Here is a 19,672-nt window from a genome sequence, read left to right on the forward strand (position 1 = left end):
CTAGCTTGGCAAATCATATATATATATATATATATATATATATATATATATATATATATATATATATATATATATATTTTGAGGTTTTCGCGGGTATTTGTATGTAGGTCTTTGGTTGTTCGGGTTTTCTCCCACGTAAAATTGGAAGTGTGTTGGCGACGTTTCGACAAAGTCCCATTCGTCATCTTCAGGCTGGTGTTTTCAGCTTCGTGCTTCGTGCTTCGTCGAAACGTCGCCAAGAGACTTCCAATTTTACGCAGGAGAAAACCCGAACAACCAAAGACTATATCTATATATATATATATATATTATATATATATATATTATATGTAGGTCTTTGGTTGTTCGGGTTTTCTCCCACGTAAAATTGGAAGTGTCTTGGCGACGTTTCGACGAAGTCCCATTCGTCATCTTCAGGCTGGTGCTTTCAGCTTCGTGCCTTCGAGCAGCAATGTGTGGTCTTAGCTGTTTCTTCCTTTTAACTGCCAGTGGGGGTATGAACTGATTGGATGGGAGCTTGGCTGTGTTCTGATTGGGTGGAGGTGTGTTCTGATTGGTTAGGGGCGTGGCTGTGCTCTGATTGGCTGGGGGGTTGGCTGTGCTCTGATTGGCTGGGGGGTTGGCTGTGCTCTGATTGGCTGGGGGAGTGTTCTGTTTGGTTGTGCTCAGGTTAGTCTGAGTTGCAGAGGGATTCAAGATTTTGGGCTGCCCTGCCATTCCTTGGCTTCGCGTTCGTGGTCGTGCTTCCTCTTCATGGAGGGTGTCAGTTTGCTTCATGTATGGATTGGGGGGGTTTAAAGTGGCTAATGATGCAGCTGTGGTCTGGCTTCTGGTTTGTGGTCGTGCCTCATAGTCAGTGTGGCTTTGGGTTTGTTTTTTGCGTGGATGTTTGGTGGTGACATCCTGTGTGGTTTTTGTGAGTGTGGGTCTGGTATCATTTTTTGTGTTAGGGAGTCGTTTGTCAATGAGGGCGGGTTTCCAAATGGCTGGTAGGCGGGAGGTATCATCTCGCCTTTTAAAGAATAAGTGCACGCATTGAAGAACATAAGAACTCAGTCAAAAAAGAGGAACCAACATCTTCCCTGGTCCAACACCTTAAAGCCACAGGACATGAAATTGACTTTAAAAATACCAGAACCATTGCCAAAAGTGAACATTTTAATAACAGAATAATCAGAGAAGCCATCGAGATAGAAAAACGCCCACACAGCATGAACAAGCGAGATGATACCTCCCGCCTACCAGCCATTTGGAAACCCGCCTGAGCACAACCAAACAGAACACTCCCCCAGCCAATCAGAGCACAGCCAACCCCCCAGCCAATCAGAGCACAGCCACCCCCAGCCAATCAGAGCACAGCCCGCCCCTAACCAATCAGAACACACCTCCACCCAATCAGAACACAGCCAAGCTCCCACCCAATCAGTTCATACCCCCACTGGCAGTTAAAAGGAAGAAACAGCTAAGACCACACATTGCTGCTCGAAGCACGAAGCTGAAAGCACCAGCCTGAAGATGACGAATGGGACTTCGTCGAAACGTCGCCAAGACACTTCCAATTTTACGCGGGAGAAAACCCGAACAACCAAAGACCTACATACAAATACCCGCGAAAACCTCAGAAAACATATATATATATATATATATATATATATATATATATATATATATATATATATATATATATATATGCAACCCCCAGCTAGTGATCAGTTACTTATGTTAATTTCCAACATACCCTGCTTTGACAAAAGCAAACCTATAGTGGCATTACAATTTTGGTTTTCAGTTCTTATTTAAATGATTTGCTGTTTCAAGCTTAAGAATCAGGTGAATTCGTGTGGCTACTTTTCCAGGTTGTTAAAGTTATCCGTGGCTTTTGCACTTGACTTGATTATTTGAGCAAACCAGCAAGAAAAGAAATAAAATGATACGTTTTATAAATAAACGTCTTCTGCAATTTGCCGGAAAAGACATTCCAGACATTTTTAGGATTTTTTTTTTGTTGTTTTTGTTTTTTGTGAAAGAAAACCCCACAGTGACAAAATGCCTCTGCAATATGCCTAACTGGTAAAATCTTCAGTCTTCCTGCTTAAGTCTTCATTCATCTTTACTCCAAGAGAGTAATTGATTAGGATAGGCAATTTGGGGAGCGATATAGCACTGCAGAAACATTTGGCAAATCTGATGGCTCAAATAATTCTCTCCAACAAGCTAAAAATCTAAACAAATACTTTTGGTCTAGCTGTCTCACCACTTCTCCTTAATAATGGTTTCACACAGTTTTTGGAGTCAGTGGGAATATTTGTAATTTGGAGAGGATGCTGTGGGACATTTAAAAAATGGCTGTCCTGGGGAACGTTCTTATTCCTAAATTACGAGCATGGCAGCCATTCAACATCAATTCATTAAAAGACAAAGTTGTACGGTTGCTCCCAATCCCGACCCTTAACCTTACCCCCAGCTGTTCCCTATTTCTTCCTAGGATAGATACCGTATATGCCGGCGTATAAGATGACTTCCGGAAGCACTAAACTCGGCACCAAAGACGGGGGTCATCTTATACGCCAAGTCATCTTATACGCCGGAAATACTGATAGTTTCCGGCGTATAAGATGACGTTCTAGGAATGCGGCTCGTCGATAAAGACGGGGTTCGTCTTATACACCGGGTCGCCTAATACGCAGGCATATATGGTATTCTTCCAAATAAAATTTAGCTTCAACGCTAAACATTTTTTTTTTTTACTTCTAAGATGGTTATAAGGCTCAGAAGGTCTGGAAGCAGATAAACGTCTTGCTGGAGTCTAATACTTAATTTTACAGCAGACAGGTAGACTTCAACGTACGACCACAATTGAGCCCAGAATTTCAGTTGTTAAGGGAGACAGATGTTAAGTAAACATTACCCCATTTTATGACCTTTCTTGCCACAGTGAATCCCTGCAGTCATTCAGTTAGTAACCTGGGTGTAAAGTGGATCTGGCTTCCCCATTGACTTTGCTTGTCAGAAGGTCACAAAAGAGGATCACACAACCATCATAAATGTGAACCAGTTGCCAAGCATCCCAATTTCGATCACACAACTATGGGGATGCTGCAAAGGTCGTAAGCATGAAAAATGGTCGTAAGTCCCTTTTTTCAGTGTCATTGGCCACTAAATGAACTGTGGTAAATTGAGGACTACCTTTAGTTTTAATGAAATAATAATGATAATATAAATAATGTGGGGTTAAGGGAGTCTGGAGCACCAAGAGAGTTGCCTTAGAATGCATTAGTGTCCATAGGAAACATATTTTGCTATTCCAAGTTTTGCATTTGTATATATATATTCCTGTAGAATGGGTGGAAGCTTATTAAGGAGCGACTTAGAAAGACACGTTTTCTGACAGTGCGAACAATTAATCCATGGAACAGCTTGCCTCCTGGAGTTGTGGGTGCTCCAGCGCTGGAGGTTTTAAAAAATAGATTGGATGACCATTCAACTAGGATGCTGTAACGCCTTCTGCCTGGAGCAGAGGGTTGGACTAGAAGACCTCCAGGATCCCTTCCAGCCCTATAATTCTACCCATGTTCTATCACTACATTTGACCAAAACTCTGAAGAAGGTTATCTAATATTGATCATTCCATATATTTTTTCCCATCAGAAAATGGGGGGGGGAACAACCACAGATATTTCTCTCCAGGATGGAGATCCTGCTTCCATGGCAGAGGTTTCGAGATGGAGTTAAGATGCGAGAAAGAAGAAAAGAATATAGATATAAAGAGAGATCTGAGTCTAGAATCAATGTTTGCATTGATGCCAGAGACAAGAGTCTTATTCCAATCTCCTTTTGGTTACTTTGTATGCCTTGAGCCAACTGTACATTCAGGGTGTATGACGGAATCATAGTACATCGCTAACTTGGTGAGAAATTAATGGAAAGTGATGGAAGAGGAGGCAAAATGAGTCAGGAAGGCAGAAAAGACTGTTGGTTTGCAGTTCTGAGATAATTTTTTTAAAAAAAACAACTTGTGGATTTCTTCTTCTGCATTTTTTTTTTGTCCCTAGACTTGTTGAGATCTGCAACACCACTTCCTCATCCATCCAGGTGTGAAGTCCAGGAAGCATCTTACCTCCCTACCATCCCACAAGCACACACACACACTCTCTCTCTCTCTCTCTCTCTCTCTCACACACACACACACACACGCACACACACACAACTCCCATCCCCAGATAAAGCCATTATACAAGTAGCAGGGAAGAGGCTGGTATACAAAAACGGAACACTGAGATAGCCGAAGAGCAGGTCGAACGCACAAAAGGCACGTACACTCACACGCGCAGACACAAACAAGATCGTCCTACAAAAAAAAAATTGTATTCAAAACAAAGCCACCAATATCATCTCTTTTTTTTGGGGGGGGTAAGCGCGGCCCAGTTTTTCCCTTGATTGCTTTCCGTATAGGTTCTGGTACGATAGCTTTACAAATAGATGGGATACAAGGACTGGGGGGGGGAAGAAGTGGGGGCTGAGGAAGCGGCCTTCAGTTTTATTTTTCTTACCCAGGGTCTTCACTCTGTTAAAATATCTTCTGTCGTCTCCTCTCTTCTTGGATTATTCTCCCATAATCTGACTACTGGCAAGGGGAGAGAGAGTTGGGTGGTCTTAGTTGAACGTTGTGATGTCACAAGGATTCCCAGGCGGACAAGATCACAGCTAAAATTGCTGGACTGGGATCAGTTGCTTGGGCCTTTTTTGTTTTTAGATAAGAAAAATAAAAACAGAATAAAAAATAAAAGGCAAAGTGCAACTGTTGTGGTACATCCTTTGATGCTTTTTATCTTTTTTTTTTCCCCCTTAAACAACAACAACAACAAAAATGTTGCTCTGCTTTTTGCTCCTGTTATGCCTTGTAGCAACACAGCAACCGATGGACAAAAGAAGACAACGAGGACCAGGAGAAGAGGAGAACGTTCCTTTGATCTGGTGACAGGAAGAAAAAACAAAAAATACACCCCCTTGGTTTGTTTGTTTTTTTTTTTTCCAGCAGGATGCAATACTGAGGTCCAATCCCACATGGCGGTGGCTTTGATCTGTGTACAGACCATGCTTTTGTGAAGTGTCCCATAACTCTCAAAGGGCACAACCAACAAACTTGACATTGAAACAAGGAACCTTTCGTGGAGGGTTTTTTTTTAATTTATTTAACTTTTTTTTTGTCTTTCGCCTTTTTTTGTTTTTGCGCTGTTGATTGTGTGTGAGTTTTGTTTTTGTTTTTTGTTTTTGTTCTTTTTAAAAGCCATGACGTCCTTTGCTGAAATAAACACTGACATCCTCAACATAAATGCCATGATGGTTAAGAGGATTAGAATGTCCAGGAAGAGTTATTGGATTCAACATAATTTCTCTGAAACCTAAAAGAGGGGAAATGGGGGGTTTTGGGGGAGGAAGGAAACAAAACAAAAGAGAACAAAAAAAAAGCAGAAGAGATAATAAAGAGTGGGAGAAAGGAAAAAAAATAATCTTCTTATCACAAAACAACTATTCAGACTAAGAAGGAATAGAGAAATAGTGACATACATATAATTATCTGGAAAACAAACTGAAACAGAACAAACCATCAGACTGTCTGCAGAAGGATTATATTCATGCAGTGTATAAACTGATATCTTTTTGTTTTGTTTATTTATAAATGAAAGATTATAAAATTAGATATAATTTTAGATATAAAATCCAGCCTGTTCAAGACTTGACACTCTGAAAATGTTATGGATTTTCTGCTGTTGCTGTTCTTAAAGGAAACTTTGCCTGCACAGAATTTATTTATTTTTATTTACTTATTTATTTGTAAAATTCATTGGCTGCCCATCTTACAACAAGGAAACTCAGGGGGGAGAACAAATAGAAGATGACCCAAACTCTTAAATATTGTTTAATGGGGAAATACAATTTAATTGCAATATTCACTGGCATGTTCTAAGGGATGTAGAAATCTCTACCACTTCGGTAAAATAATATAGGATATTTTAAATTATTTCTAGTTCCTGAGAATACATTGTGTGCATGAGTATCAATCGTGCAAGAGATGGGTGACTATTTATAGCATTGTCTCTTCTGTATAACAGGCAGAGTAGAAAAAAAAAAACAATTTAAACCCACCAGGGTTTTAAGGGACGTCATCTTTCAATCCTTAGTCTGTAGGGCATTGCTTGCTACTTTTCTTTCTTCTGTTTTCATGAAGATTTTCATTTTCAGTCTCCTGCTTGATGCTAGCACTAGATTTCTAAGTTGTCTACAGCAGAAAATTATTGCTTGCATTAGCCTTCTAGAGCACAGATTGAAGGCCATAACTGTGAATTTGGAGGATAATCTTTATTCAGAAGAGGATCAAGGCCTAAGTAGGGATTTTTTTTCCAGGTCCTTGCAGCTTATAGCTCATATTTTTAACCACCACAATATACCAGCTTTCAACATTGTACCAAACTGAAATCAATCTGGTTTTTTCTTCATCACTCTTGGATGTTCTTGTTCTGTCTAAATTGATACAGTTGCCTACTTCCTAAAGATTATTTAAAATCTTTTGGGATACATCCAATTTGTAGCTCGTTCTGAATAGCATTTATGCACTATAATGGTTTATCTGTGTTCCTTTGGGAACTGACTCTCTATTTTTTGATCTGTACTGAATTTTGGAAATCTGGATGTTTTGGCACTTAGGAAGAAATATAAAATGACCATAAAAAATATGTGCAGGTCTAAAGCACTTGAATTGGTCACCTAAATGAAAGTATGTTATACTGTGATATAATATTGTTGTAATCTCTTCCATCATATAAAACTCTTTTCAGCTGATGAAATATATATATTTTCTGTAATGCCATTTCTCACTTTGTCTGCCCATACGTCTCATCTGAAAAAACCCATAGGAAGCGTTCTTTTCTAGTATTTTCCCTTGGGATTTAACAGAAGCATGAGAAACAAGGCAAGTGGCAGAGATGTCTGGAAAAAAAATGTTTTTATATATATAGCTCTTGGCTAGTTTGTAAAACAAGAACAGTATGGGTTCAAATGTGACTGAAAAAGTTGCACAAGAACACCACCCTTGAGAATTTCATAGAGATCACCTTTTCATTCTTTTAAATAGCAGAAGCCAATATTTTTTTCACCAATCTCAAATAAGAACTGATAAAAAATGGAGGTTTTATATGGCAATAGACTCTACCAAACTTTGAAAAGAGTGAATTGTAATTCCTCCTAAAATTATTATTTATCAAATGTATTGGCCACATAGGGTAACTCTAGCTAATAATGAAGTTGGTAGATCCCATGTGTCATAATCAGTCTCATGAAAGTCTCAGTGAAATATTTGTCAATCTTTCAGTTTTTAGGCCACCTCCCTTTTATCACTGGAAGCTGCAGAATCTATTTGTAGAGCATTTTCACAAGTCTTCGATCTCTCTCAATCTCTCTTTCTCTTTTGCATTATAAAAAAGATTCAAAATGCTTAAAGAACAGCTTGCAAATTCACAAGGAGGCTGTGTATATATAAGCACACTGGCCTGATTCATTCTTTATGGGAGCGATGCTAGAGTTATAATTATCCCTTCATAGTGTTGCTACCCTGTTACAATGACATTATTTACTAACTTTACTAACATATTACAAAAGTGCTTGTTTAAAGTGTAATTTAGGGCATTCTAAAATGCTGCAGGTCTATATGGAAACGAAACAGAATTGACTTATGCAGCCTCCCCTAAACATGTATGCTCTAGATAAATTGGATTACAACTCCCAAAATTTGTACTGAGCAGAAATGAATGTTGACAGTATTAGGAAAAGTTACTTGAGAAACAGTGGCTTGAACAACCACTAGAATGTGATTTCTACTGATAATTAATCACACTGGTAATTAATCACACTGGAGATGCATGCATTTTAACACTCAGAATTCTCAGCACTGGTTATATCTAAGTCTGCATTTCTAGAGGTTCCCAAGTTGGGGAAGGTTAGCTAAATAAAATCTTCATGTGTAATCACCTGTCTGAGATGGTGTAGGTTCTCCTGCTTGAGCAGAGGGCTGGACTAGAAGACCTCCAGGGTCCCTTCCAGATTCTATTCTATTCTATTCTATTCTATTCTATTCTATTCTATTAAATATATCTTTAAAGATCATATCCAATAAAATAATCAAAAGTATCCTTGATATTCTACATACTGCATGTTCCATTTTGGAAACAGAAGGTTGAATTATAGGGATGTCATTAATGGTCCAATCTCTCCTTTTTTCCTTTTAGCCCTGGAAAAATTTTTCAAATGTATACACGGAACAAAATATCCAAAGGCTATTTAAATGTCACTTGTGAAAATGCTCTTACACATCTTCTTATATGTTTCTCAAAAGGTTGCTTGTTCGAAACCCCAAGTTGATTTCATATGGATCAGAAACCAGTGTCAGTAGGAACCTGGGATATGGGATCAGTAAATTTCAAAAGGCTTTGGAATATGGATTGCATTGGGATGAATATTGCCTTTTTAGTACCAATACAGATAGTCCTTGACTTATCACCGCAACTGGGAGTGGAGTTTCTTTTGCTAAGCAAGGCGATTGTTCAGTAAGTTGTGTCCAATTTTACGACCTTTCTTGTCGTGGCTGTAACTGCATCACTGCAATGACTGAGTGAATCTTGAGGTTGTTAAACAAATATGGCTTCCCCTATTGACTCTGCTTGTTGGAAGCTGGCTAGGAATGTTCGACAACCATAATGAATTCATGATGTTTGCCAAGTGCCTGAATTCTGGTCATGTGACCATGGGGATGTCGCAACAGCTGAAACATGACAGTGCCAGCTGTAACTAATTTTTTTTTTTCAGTGCCCTTGTAGCTTTGAAAAGTCGCTAAGCAAATGGTAGTAAGTCTAGGACTATCCATATAGTCTAAACTCGAAATATGATCAGCAGAGAAGGGCACGATCAGAACTCCTTATTTTGCAAGCCAAAATGTAATTTGAATTAAAAAATAAGAATAACTGCCGCTTTCCTGTTCAGAATCCATTCCTTATGCAGCCACGTATAATTTTTAATCCGATCTAAGAAGGGGATTCTCAAAGATAAATGATACATAACTCCATGCCTATAGAATATGCTGTATTATAGGTTGGCTTGTAAGGTGCAAAAAATGCAGTCATTTGGAATCAGGGTTTATGCCGGAAATTGTTTTTTGGAACTAGGACAGGAGAAAGAATACCCTCCCCTGGTCAATTCTATGCTATTAGGAAAGTGATGGAGCCCAAAGCTATCCAAACCATCCATCATGAAAATTTCAGCTTAGAAAGTGGGGGAGGATGTTGAACAAGGCATTTGTTTCTTTCACCCACCGGTGAGCGATGATATTCTTGGCAGTCATGAAGTAAAGCATGAGCATGGGGAGGCTCTGATATTTGCTGATGAAGACAACGGGGCTCGGAGTGAAGCACGACTGATCTGCAGGTCATGATAGATACCTCCCATAATGGCAAGGCAGTGGCTGGAGAGGGAAGCTGGGAGGACTGGTGAAATGATGCTGCTTGGTACAGAAAGGCTTCTGTTCACTCCCCCCTTTGCCTTACTTTTTCACCACCAATCCTACATTTTCTCCTCTCCCACCTTCACACAGCACAGCACAGCTCACACGTACACACAGACATATAAAGACGCAAAGACAGACCTGCACACACATTTCACCAATGGTTTTCATGCCCCCTTGTCATCTACCAAGCAAAGGTTACTTAATTCCATATATAAGACCTCAACCATAGACTCATAGGACTGGAGGACTGTGGAGGTCTTCTAATCTAACCCCTTTGCCCAAGGCAGGGGTTTTTATACCCTCCACATGGATGTCCATTTTTTTTTCCCCTGAAAGCGTCCAGCAATGGAACACCCACAACTCTAAGAGGCAAACTGTTCTATTGGTTAATTGGTCTCACCGATAGGAAATTGCTTGGTCAGGAAATTGTTTTCACTGTTGGGAATGACTGCCATTGCCATCTACGACTGCCATTGCCCCTGCAGCTGACCCATTATGATTTGGATATATTAAATCTTTGGAATATACAGCTCTCCCAACCTTCATAAGCTATGACTTCCAGAAACTTCAGCCATCATGACCCACAGGGTGAAATGCTGGGAGATGTAACTCAACAGCATTCAGAAGTCAAGCATCCCTGGAGAATTTTATGATAAAGGTAGAGGAACCACACATGTAGAAGGTTCAAATGTTCCTCTTGGGCCATGAGATCAGAAATAGATGCGCTAGTAGCAAGCCCAGAATCAGAAATACATATCTCTACCTTCTCCTTGCCCTCCTTACGTACAATAGCCAACATGCACACACTGGCCCAAGTCTGAGGTTCTTTAAAATTAAAGGTAGCCATCTAATGAGGATAGAGCCATATCTCAATGATACAGAATCTGCTTCTCATTCCAAAGAGCCTAGATTCAGTTCCCAGATAGGGAAATGTTTAGATCCCAAAACCTGAAGACCTCTAGCAGTTAGTAAAGGCAAAAGCAGGGGCCTGACTAAGAAAGAAGCAATCTTATTTGTTCTTATATATGGCTAAACAAGATCTGAAATGAGAGAGAAGAGGTAGCATTGAGTTAAGACTGGGCAGATCAAATCCCAGTTTAGTCATAGATCTGAGTAGGTGATTGTCTTCTCAAAGCCCAGGGAAATAAAATTAGGGGATATCCCTATGCGAACCACCCTGAACTATCAGAGGACAAGCAAGTCAATAAACAAACAAACAAATAAATAATTGGGATTGTCAGTTTTACAATTGCTTCTAGCATATGGTTCGCAAAGCAGAGAGCATCCATTCCTTAAAGTGCTAATTAGAATTCTGTTTAACATACTAAATTGGGCTCTGAGGAGTATTCAGGTTGAAATATGCGGCCAAGTTCTGTTTTCTGCTCTTGAGTATGGCTTCTAAGGTGCAAATTATTAGTCACCTGTGACCATTCCTCCCCCTCTTCAGACAAAAAGTCACCAGAATAATTTCTATGGGTGGAGGAAGGACGCTCTTACCCTAGAGGACAATCCATAATATTTTTCTAAAGTGCTTCCATTGGCTGATCCTTGAGCAAACATTGTAGGGAAACTACCACAAAGACATCTTGATAGTCGTACCTCTTCCATTGTAAAATGTCGGAATCGGTGCCACTAGGACATTGGAGGAATAAAATTAGCCACCAACTGCTACTATTGGTACTGTTAAAGTGAGCTACCACAAAACCTTTTAAAGACTGAAACTCAGAAACCAAAATGCTTCAACTCTGCAGCAGACCCTGGTGATCCAACTCTATTGTATAGACTAGTTTGCAAGTCAAAGGGTCTCGTTTTTTACATGAACTCCCATGTAAAAGCTATGTAGAAATAGGCTATATATAATGGTGGGATTCAAATATGTGAACAACCAGTTCTCTGTATGGATGCCTCTTCTGGAAGTCTGTTCTGGGCCTGGGCCAGAACTGAACACAAAATTACCTACCACTTCTGGCGAACTGGTGCAAACTGGCTGATTCCCACCACTGGCTAAATATGTTTTCTGGGGGGAGGGCACGAAGGCTTAGTGGTTAAACACGCTAAGCTTGTCAGCTGGAAAGCTGACAGTCCAAGTTTGAGACCAGAGCACTGCATGATGGGGTGAGTTCCTGTTACTAGCCCCAATTCCTGCCCACCTGGCAATTTGAAAGTATGCAAATCCAAGTAGATAAATAGGTGCCACTTTAGTGGGAAGGTAACAGTGTTCTATGTGCCTCAAAGGATAATCACGCTGGCCACATGACCACTGGCTTTGGTCAACACTGGTTCCCTCAGCCAAGAAAAAGAGATGAGCACTATGCCTTAGAGTCATACACAACTGGGCAGGGGAAAACTTTATCTGTATATATATTTGCTTGTTTATATAGCCATCCACCTTATAACCCAATTCTGGGTGACTCCCGATCAAAATTAAGCCAGCATAAAAACCACATTAAAACTATAAAAACTAAACACATTAGCAACACTAAAAATCCCAAAGGCTTTGTCTAAAGGGGCTGTTTTGTACTTGTTTGCATAAAGGAAATACTTGGCCTGTCTATTTACCGGATTTGAATATGCAGCTCCAAGTGAATTACCTTTGAATGGATTTTCTCAATTGCATCAGACACCTTCAAATTGATTCGATTTGAAGGTGACCTGATTTGAGAGGCATTTATGCATGTGCAAAGACACTGTTTCCGGAAAGATTCAAAATTCCAAATTAAAGAGTGGTAAATTAAAGTTTAAAGTAGCCCTGCTAACAACTAGGGTGCAGTGGAAGAGTCCTACCCCTTGCCGTTCACCTCTACTCAATTCTCATGTAAGTAAAACCATGTCAAAGACAAAATAACCCAGATATTTTTAACATGGGTTTAATTTTTTTCCTCAGAATTGCTCAGAAGAACTGAGATGCAATAGAAGTGAGCTCTGCTCCCAAGGTGACTCCTATGTATTATTTACCTTGAGCTGTTATTTTAATCCATGTAAGCATTCAGAATCACTGTTGGGAGATGGGAGACCACAAAGAAATTTACTGGAGTATCTGTGACCCATGAGTTGTAAATATGAGAAATGGCTCTTTTGAGAAATCTTCTGAAAATTTTCATCAAAATTCAGTCTAAAACAATCCATCCACACATATAACCCAACACATTCTATAGCAGGGGTTCCCCACCAGGGGTGCTTGCATCCCCTGGGGGTGCGAGACAATATTCCAGGGGGTGCGAAAACTTGGGTTTTCAAAATTATAGTGTATATGCGTAATTCGTTGCCATTATTTCGAACTTTTGTAAGGGGTGCGAGAATATATCAGAAGCGTTCCAGGGGCGCAGGGTATAGAAAAGGTTGGGAGCCACTGTTCTATAGGCTGGCTCAGGATGTTTGATTGAAGCATGCCTCAAAGCCCTAATTGATTGGTCGTGGGGCTTGTTTAAGTTAAAAAGAATTGTAAACTGGAAAATGGTCTATGGAGAGTCTCAATCATCCAGGTCATGGTTGTCCCAATTGGTGCTTTTCCAAAAGGCAACTGGACTTTTTGGAGTTTTTTTTCCTTGAAAACATTTGGCTTCTCATCCCAGAAACTGATGAAACTTCTTGGATGAGAAGCAACATGTTTTCAAGCAAAAAAAAAAAAAAAACCAAGAAAGTCCAGTTGCCTTTTGGAAAAGCACTTTTGGGGTGTAAATGGGAAAAGTAGGCATACCAAAGTCCATTCTCTGACATTTCTATAGCAAAGATCCTTCATCCTTTAAAGTTCCAGGTTGAAATCATGCCATGTCTGCTAAGAGTCCATCTTTCCTATACTAATTCAAATCCTACTATTGCCTTGTAATGCATGAAACACTTTTTCCAGACTTGCACATTTTGTTTTTTCTGGACTTCTTTTAGGCATGGAGCCATTCCAAATGACAAAACACTGAAGTCTGATAAACTGAAAAGGGCACAAATCCAAAATCTTTGGAACACTTCCCCTTCCCCTTCCAGCAAATGGGAAGTGGGACGAGGAGAGGGGTCATTTAAGCAAAGAGAAGGAAGATAATCTCAGGAGAGGAATGAATAAAGAGCTGTATTAAGCTGAGCTACAGCTGTGACAAGCCAGCAGAAGTTCCCTGGTGGCTTTTATGACCCCAAGATGCTCTCCTAAGAGGACGTGAGGAACATTTATTTCTCACAATGCACAGAGACCACCTCAGAGGTTGAGGAAGCATAGCCAAGTTAGTTAGAACAATCTAGGACTGTTTCTAGTTGAAATAAGGCAGGACTGTGTGAAAGTATATCAAAATCAAAGGGCTGCATATCCCAAGACCTAAGCCAGAGGACAGAACAAAACAGAGTAACAGAATTGGAAGGCACTTTTGGAGGTCTTCTAGTCCCACCCCCTGCACAAGCAGGAGACTCTATGCCATCTGGAAAAATGGCTATCCAATCTCTTCTTAAAAACCTCTAGTGATTGAGCACCCACAAGTTCTGAAGGCAACCCGTTTCACTGGTTAATTGTTCTCACTGTCAGGAAATTTCTCCTTATTTCTAAGGTTGGATTTTTGTTTAACAAGCTTCCATCTTTTGCTTCTTGTCCTTCCTTCTGATGCTTTGATAAATATGTTTACTCCCTTCTTCTGTGTGGCAGCCCTTAAAATATTGGAACACTGCTAACATGTCACCGCTGGTCCTTTTCTTCACTAGACTATTATATTTTTATTACATTATATAGTATATTTGGCCAGAGAGAATACAGGTATATCTTGGTCCTGTCCAACATACTGAAGTGTGACCTCAGTAAGAAATATCACCCCAAAAAATACTTGTGTGCTAATATTAAAGGAACAGAGAAGGTAAAATTGTATTGTTCATGGCCAAATGCTGGACTTTCAGTGTGAGATCTTCAATGATCCACATACTGCAAAGTATATGCATGGATCATTTGAAACTCCATATCCACAAAATATGAATAAAAATATGAAGTCCCCTGGTTCCATTAAGAGTATTTCCCCATACACCAAATGCATATTAGAAGTGTTGCAAGACCCCAGCCTTTTGTAAAATTGGGAAATTCACGTCCATTTCTCTTTGTAATTGTTTATCAAATATGCAAAGTGTGTGTGTTTCTCTTCCCTAATGTCCCTGCTTCTAAACTCATTCTTAAAATTCCATTTTAAGAATGCATTGCTTTTAATATATGCTTCTTAAGTGTGTCATCCAAAATATAGTCTTTTTTATCCAAACATTTAAGCAGAGAACATCAGATACTAATAGGCCCCATTCATTAATACATGGTTTTGCCATAACTATTTGTTGCCATTTTTGTAACTTTGCTGACATATTTTTCACATTTTACTCCCACGCATTATCTTCCTCCTTTTCACGCTCCCTTTTATACTCCCTTCCCAAATTAAATCAAAGTATTGACCTAACTCTTGGCCAAGGATTGATGCCTAATGCAAACCCCCAAGAGAAAGATGGATGAACAAGCAGGGCACTGGATGGGATGAGCTACGTGGAGGCTGTTGAACAGCAAGACACTAACAAACCAGTTATTAAATACAGTCTCCTCATCAAGCAAGAGCTTGGTGCTTTGAAAATGAAATAAAATAAACCAAACTCAATAGTAGTGTTGTTTGTTAATCATCAGTTTCATTATTTCCAGGCAGAAGCTCTCTAACTGAAACTCACAAGGTTGGACCCTGTGCAAGTGGCACTGCTGTTCCTTTGATCAATTTGCCCTTGAGATGATCAAATAAAGAGGGAGGATGTAATGTTTCTTTAGGAAACATTCAACAGTGGATACATCGATCATTGCATTTAGCTAGCTGCTGAATTATTTACTAAAAAAAAAAAATCTCCTTCTGAAATTATTCTCCATGCTCAGATCTGTTGTTCAGTTCAAGAACCAATTCCCAACAGAATAGAGAGTTACCTGTTCCACAGGAACAAAAAAAATATCCTAAGCCAATAAATAGAGCAGATGTGTAGAAAGCCTACTGGTCTAGAAATGGTAAGCTTTTCACATTGCCCACAACAAACCAGCTGGTGTGGGCATATAGCTCATTGGCTAAGGAAATCTTCTTTGATACAGTTTTATTGCATTATTATAAAGTAGTATATTACATTATTTGGGTGCAGTGGTATTTATACAGTATTGACTAGACACTGATGATCAAGATAACCAACCTTTAAAAGTAAAGAAGAAGAAAAATGTTGGTCTATACTAACAATGTTTTCTAAGATTTTAATGTTGACAAGCAAAAAGTTGCTTAAATGTTACATCTAAAGCTCAGTGTAGCATTAATAAACAACTGCAAAATGCATTAAATTATTTGATACATATGAGAGTAGTTTAGCTTAGTACCTCATGCTAAATTCTCCACTGTATTGTTACTTATTGTTACTTTAGGCATATTAAGGGGAAAAAAACAATAACTAAGGACAGTTTTTGAGAATGTATTTTTTAAAAAAAAAAATCACTCTAAAGTTCAATTCTCAAATTTTGGAAACTTTTCTAGTTGACGTGCTAGGAAATTGTTTTTCTTCAGAATACTGGAGGAGTATCCAGAATAATAAGAAATGGGAAAGTAATCAGATGCTATAAAATATAGCTTTACATCTTTTTCAGGAAATTTTCCAAGTTAAATATTATCATTTGCTTTAACTGTGAAAACATTCATTTGGCAATGTGCTTGTTTAGGGTAGCATTTGTAACTGTCCACAAACCTGTGAAGCAGATGGTTTTGAGCAGCAAACATCTAAGGGAGTTTAACTGGTGAATAGGAATCCTAACAATCAACAGATCAAAGAGCATTCTAAAATAATTGGTCCTTATGGATCTCAAGTATAATTCATAGTATGACGTTCATTGTACATAGCAATAAATGGGCAGGCATAATCACCTTTTTCCTTTCTGAACCTACCAAATTACTTAGCTGAGAAGAAGATTGTTTGCAATGTTTGAGTAAGATATAACCTTTGGACTAATTTAAAAGTAATCCCTTTAAATATTTGGCAAGTGCCACATAACACCAATTAGAAGCCATGGTGGTGCAGTGATTAGAATGCAGTATTGCAGGCTAATTCTGCCTACTGCCAGGAGTTCAGTCCTGACCAGCTCAAGGTTGACTCAGCCTTCCATGCTTCCAAGGCCAGTAAAATGAGAACCCAGGTTGTTGGGGGCAAGAGGCTGACTCTGTAAACTGCTTAGAGAGTACTATAAAACACTATGAAGCAATACATAAGTGGTATTGCTAAGTGTAATCTGACAATGGCCTGTTTCCCATGGGTACATGTAACAGCTTCTGGTGTCATTCAACCTCTGCTATAGTAATGTAGCAGTAACAAGAGCAAATTTTATATTGTTTCAGTGATAGCTGTGTGATAATTCTACATTATGGCTGTAGAAGAGGCTGTGAGAGAGGGAAGAAAGGTTGAGAAAGAGAGGCAGGGAGCAGGAATGTCAGAAAAATGAAAATAGATCAAAGGAACACAGAAAGTAGATCTAGTGCCATTAGCTATAACCTCATACATCTTGACCGTGATGATGATGATAATGATGTTATCCATTTAGTTGTGTCCAACTCTTGGCAATTCTATGGGCCAGGTCTCTCCACATCTTCCGTTTTTCCACCATTTCTTTGAGTGTTTCTATGTTCTGGCTTGTGTCAGCTTTGATAGTGTCCAGCCACCGTATTCTTTGATGGCCTGGTTTCCTTTTACCACTAACTCTTCCAAACAAAATTGCTTTTTCCAGTGAATTCCCCTTGTGACATGGCCAAAGTAAGTGAGAAGCAGTTTCACGATTTTGCCTTCTAGTGACATGTCTGGTCCTACGCAGTACTTGCTAGTTAGTCACCTTTGCTATCCAAGAAATACACAGGAGCCTTCCCCAGCACCACACCTCAAAATGAGTCAATTTTCTTCCTGTCTGGCTTTTTTAGGATCCAAATTCCACAACCATAGGTAGCTGTGGGGAATACAATAGAGTGAACTAACCTACATTTGATTGCCGGGATGATGTCCTTGCTTTTCCATATTGGGCTCAGGTCCATCACTGCTGTGCGACCCAGCGCAATCTGACATTTTATTTCTGTGCTGCATTCATCATTTTGAACTACCTGTGATCTTAGGAAAGTGATTTCTCCCCCCTCCAAAATTCTATCTCTTCGCTGTCAATTTCTATTTGGATGTTTCCCTTCCTTTAGGCAGTGGTCATAAAGCTGTTCAGAAATTTTGGAATCTTGAGCATAGAACTAACTAATCATCATGACCAGAACAACAAGACATTTATAGGAAGGGGAAAAAAAAAAGACTTACTCCAAACTTAGATCAACATCAATAAATTCACACTCTATGACCCATCTTTCAAAAAGGAGTTTAATACTGGGGAACAGAATCCATTCATTGATTATACCCTATGGTCTTAATGTTTCTAATTGTCAAATGAAGGCATCCCATTTTCACTTTTCCACCCAAAAATTTGCCGGCTTTGAAGCTGTTTCCTGTTGCCAATTTTATTTGCTGTTATTTTCATTCTTGTAATCACGACTTGATTTTGACCTTTATTTCACATTCTTACTCGAGTATATTTGATGGGAAGGAAGTATGGAAATGGGGTAATCAAAATTAGAATCAAGAAGATTTTACCAAGTGCCTTGAAGTGTGTTGTGTGAGAGAGGAACTGTGTATGTGTTTGAATAGGAGATACAAAATGTGAATGATTACTGACTGTGTTTAGATGCATTCAGCTTTGCCTTTATCCCAAAGCCACAATGTTTTACTAATAAACAACAAATAGATCCAATGGAAACCAAAAGTTATGCTTGCTTTGTTGTCCACCATGGCAAACAAGGATATGTTGACCTGATTATTTTGCCTATCTCATTTTCGGGATGATTATTTAGCCAAATACATAATATGGTAATAAGAGCCAGTTTGATCTAGTGGTTAAGGCACCAGGCTAAAAAGCAGGAGATTGTGAGTTCAAGTCCTGCCTTAGCCATGAAGGCCAGCTGGGTGGCTTTGGGACAGTGACTCTCTCAGCCCGGCACACGTTGCAAAGTTGTTGTTGTGGGGAAAATAAGAGGAGGAAGGTGTGTTGGATATATTTTCCACCTTGAGTTATTCATAAAAATAATAAAGGCAAGATACAAATAAGTAAAATCATAATTTCTTCACAAACAAGAGGAAAAAAGTATTTGAAACCAACTAGAACAACAGCAAAAATAAATACACAGGAGGAAGCAAATCTGACAACCGCAATTCACCTGGGTAGACAACTTGTATTCTAGATTTCAGTTACTTTGTCTTCCACTGGCTATAGAATCTTATATTTAACAGCTACTGAGGACATAGTTATAAAGATATGTTAATCAGCAAATTCTTTTTATTTCTTTGTTTCATGCCCCTTGGTCATGCGATCGTAATTCAGACACTTGGCAACTGACTCATATTTATGACGGTTGCAGTTTCCCGGCATCACGTGGTCCATTTTTGCAACCATCTGACAAGCAAAGTCAATGGGGAAGCCAAGATTCACTTAACAATCATGTTACTATCTTAACCACTGCAGTGATTCCCTCAACAACAGTGGCAAGAAAGATGGCAAAATGGAGCAAAATTCACTTAGCAACTGTCTTGCTTAGCAACAGAAATTTTGGGCTTAATTGTGGTCGTAGGTTGAGGATTACCTGACAGAAATACTGTCCCCCGGTTCTTTCTCAACTGTTAATCAGAGCTGAGTGATCCATCTATTTCAGGCAGAAGATGTTAGAGAAAGATGTAGGGAAGTTTCAGAGTATTGAAGAACAGGTAGTTCTTGACTTACAAGTGACTTATTACCAGTTTCCACACAGTGAGGGAGGAAGGGGAGGGAAGGAAGGGAGGGAGGGAGGGAGGGAGGAAGGAAGGAAGAAAGAAAGGGAGGGAGGGAGGGAGGAAGGAAGGAAGGAAGGAAGGAAGGAAGGAAGGAAGGAAGGGAGGAAGGAAGGGAGGGAGGAAGAGTGTGAGAAAAAGCTGAAACCACTGACTGTATTTAGCATGGAGAAGAACAGAGCCTGTCTCGTACAGGTAGTTCTTGACTTACAAGTGACTTATGACCAATTTCCACACAGTGAGGGAGGAAGGGGAGGGAGGGAGGGA

General features: G+C 39.4%; 1 protein-coding gene across 2 annotated transcripts in view; it reads right to left on the minus strand.

Moving 5' to 3' along the window:
• NTRK3 (neurotrophic receptor tyrosine kinase 3) overlaps positions 1–19,672 on the minus strand; it is a 295,014-nt gene that overhangs the window by 83,250 nt on the left and 192,092 nt on the right. The window contains exon 14 of one of the 2 annotated variants that reach the window (XM_039358816.1): positions 4,035–5,402. The exons of the other annotated variant lie outside the window; for it this stretch is intronic. Within the exon in view, the coding sequence (XP_039214750.1) occupies positions 5,281–5,402 (122 nt within the window). The 3' untranslated portion in view covers positions 4,035–5,280. Of the gene's footprint in view, positions 1–4,034; positions 5,403–19,672 lie in introns of those variants that run through there. 2 annotated transcript variants of the gene reach the window in all.

Source organism: Crotalus tigris, unplaced genomic scaffold (genome assembly GCF_016545835.1).
Source record: "Crotalus tigris isolate CLP2741 ecotype Arizona unplaced genomic scaffold, ASM1654583v1 scf7180000019068.10715455, whole genome shotgun sequence".
NCBI lineage: Eukaryota > Metazoa > Chordata > Lepidosauria > Squamata > Viperidae > Crotalus > Crotalus tigris.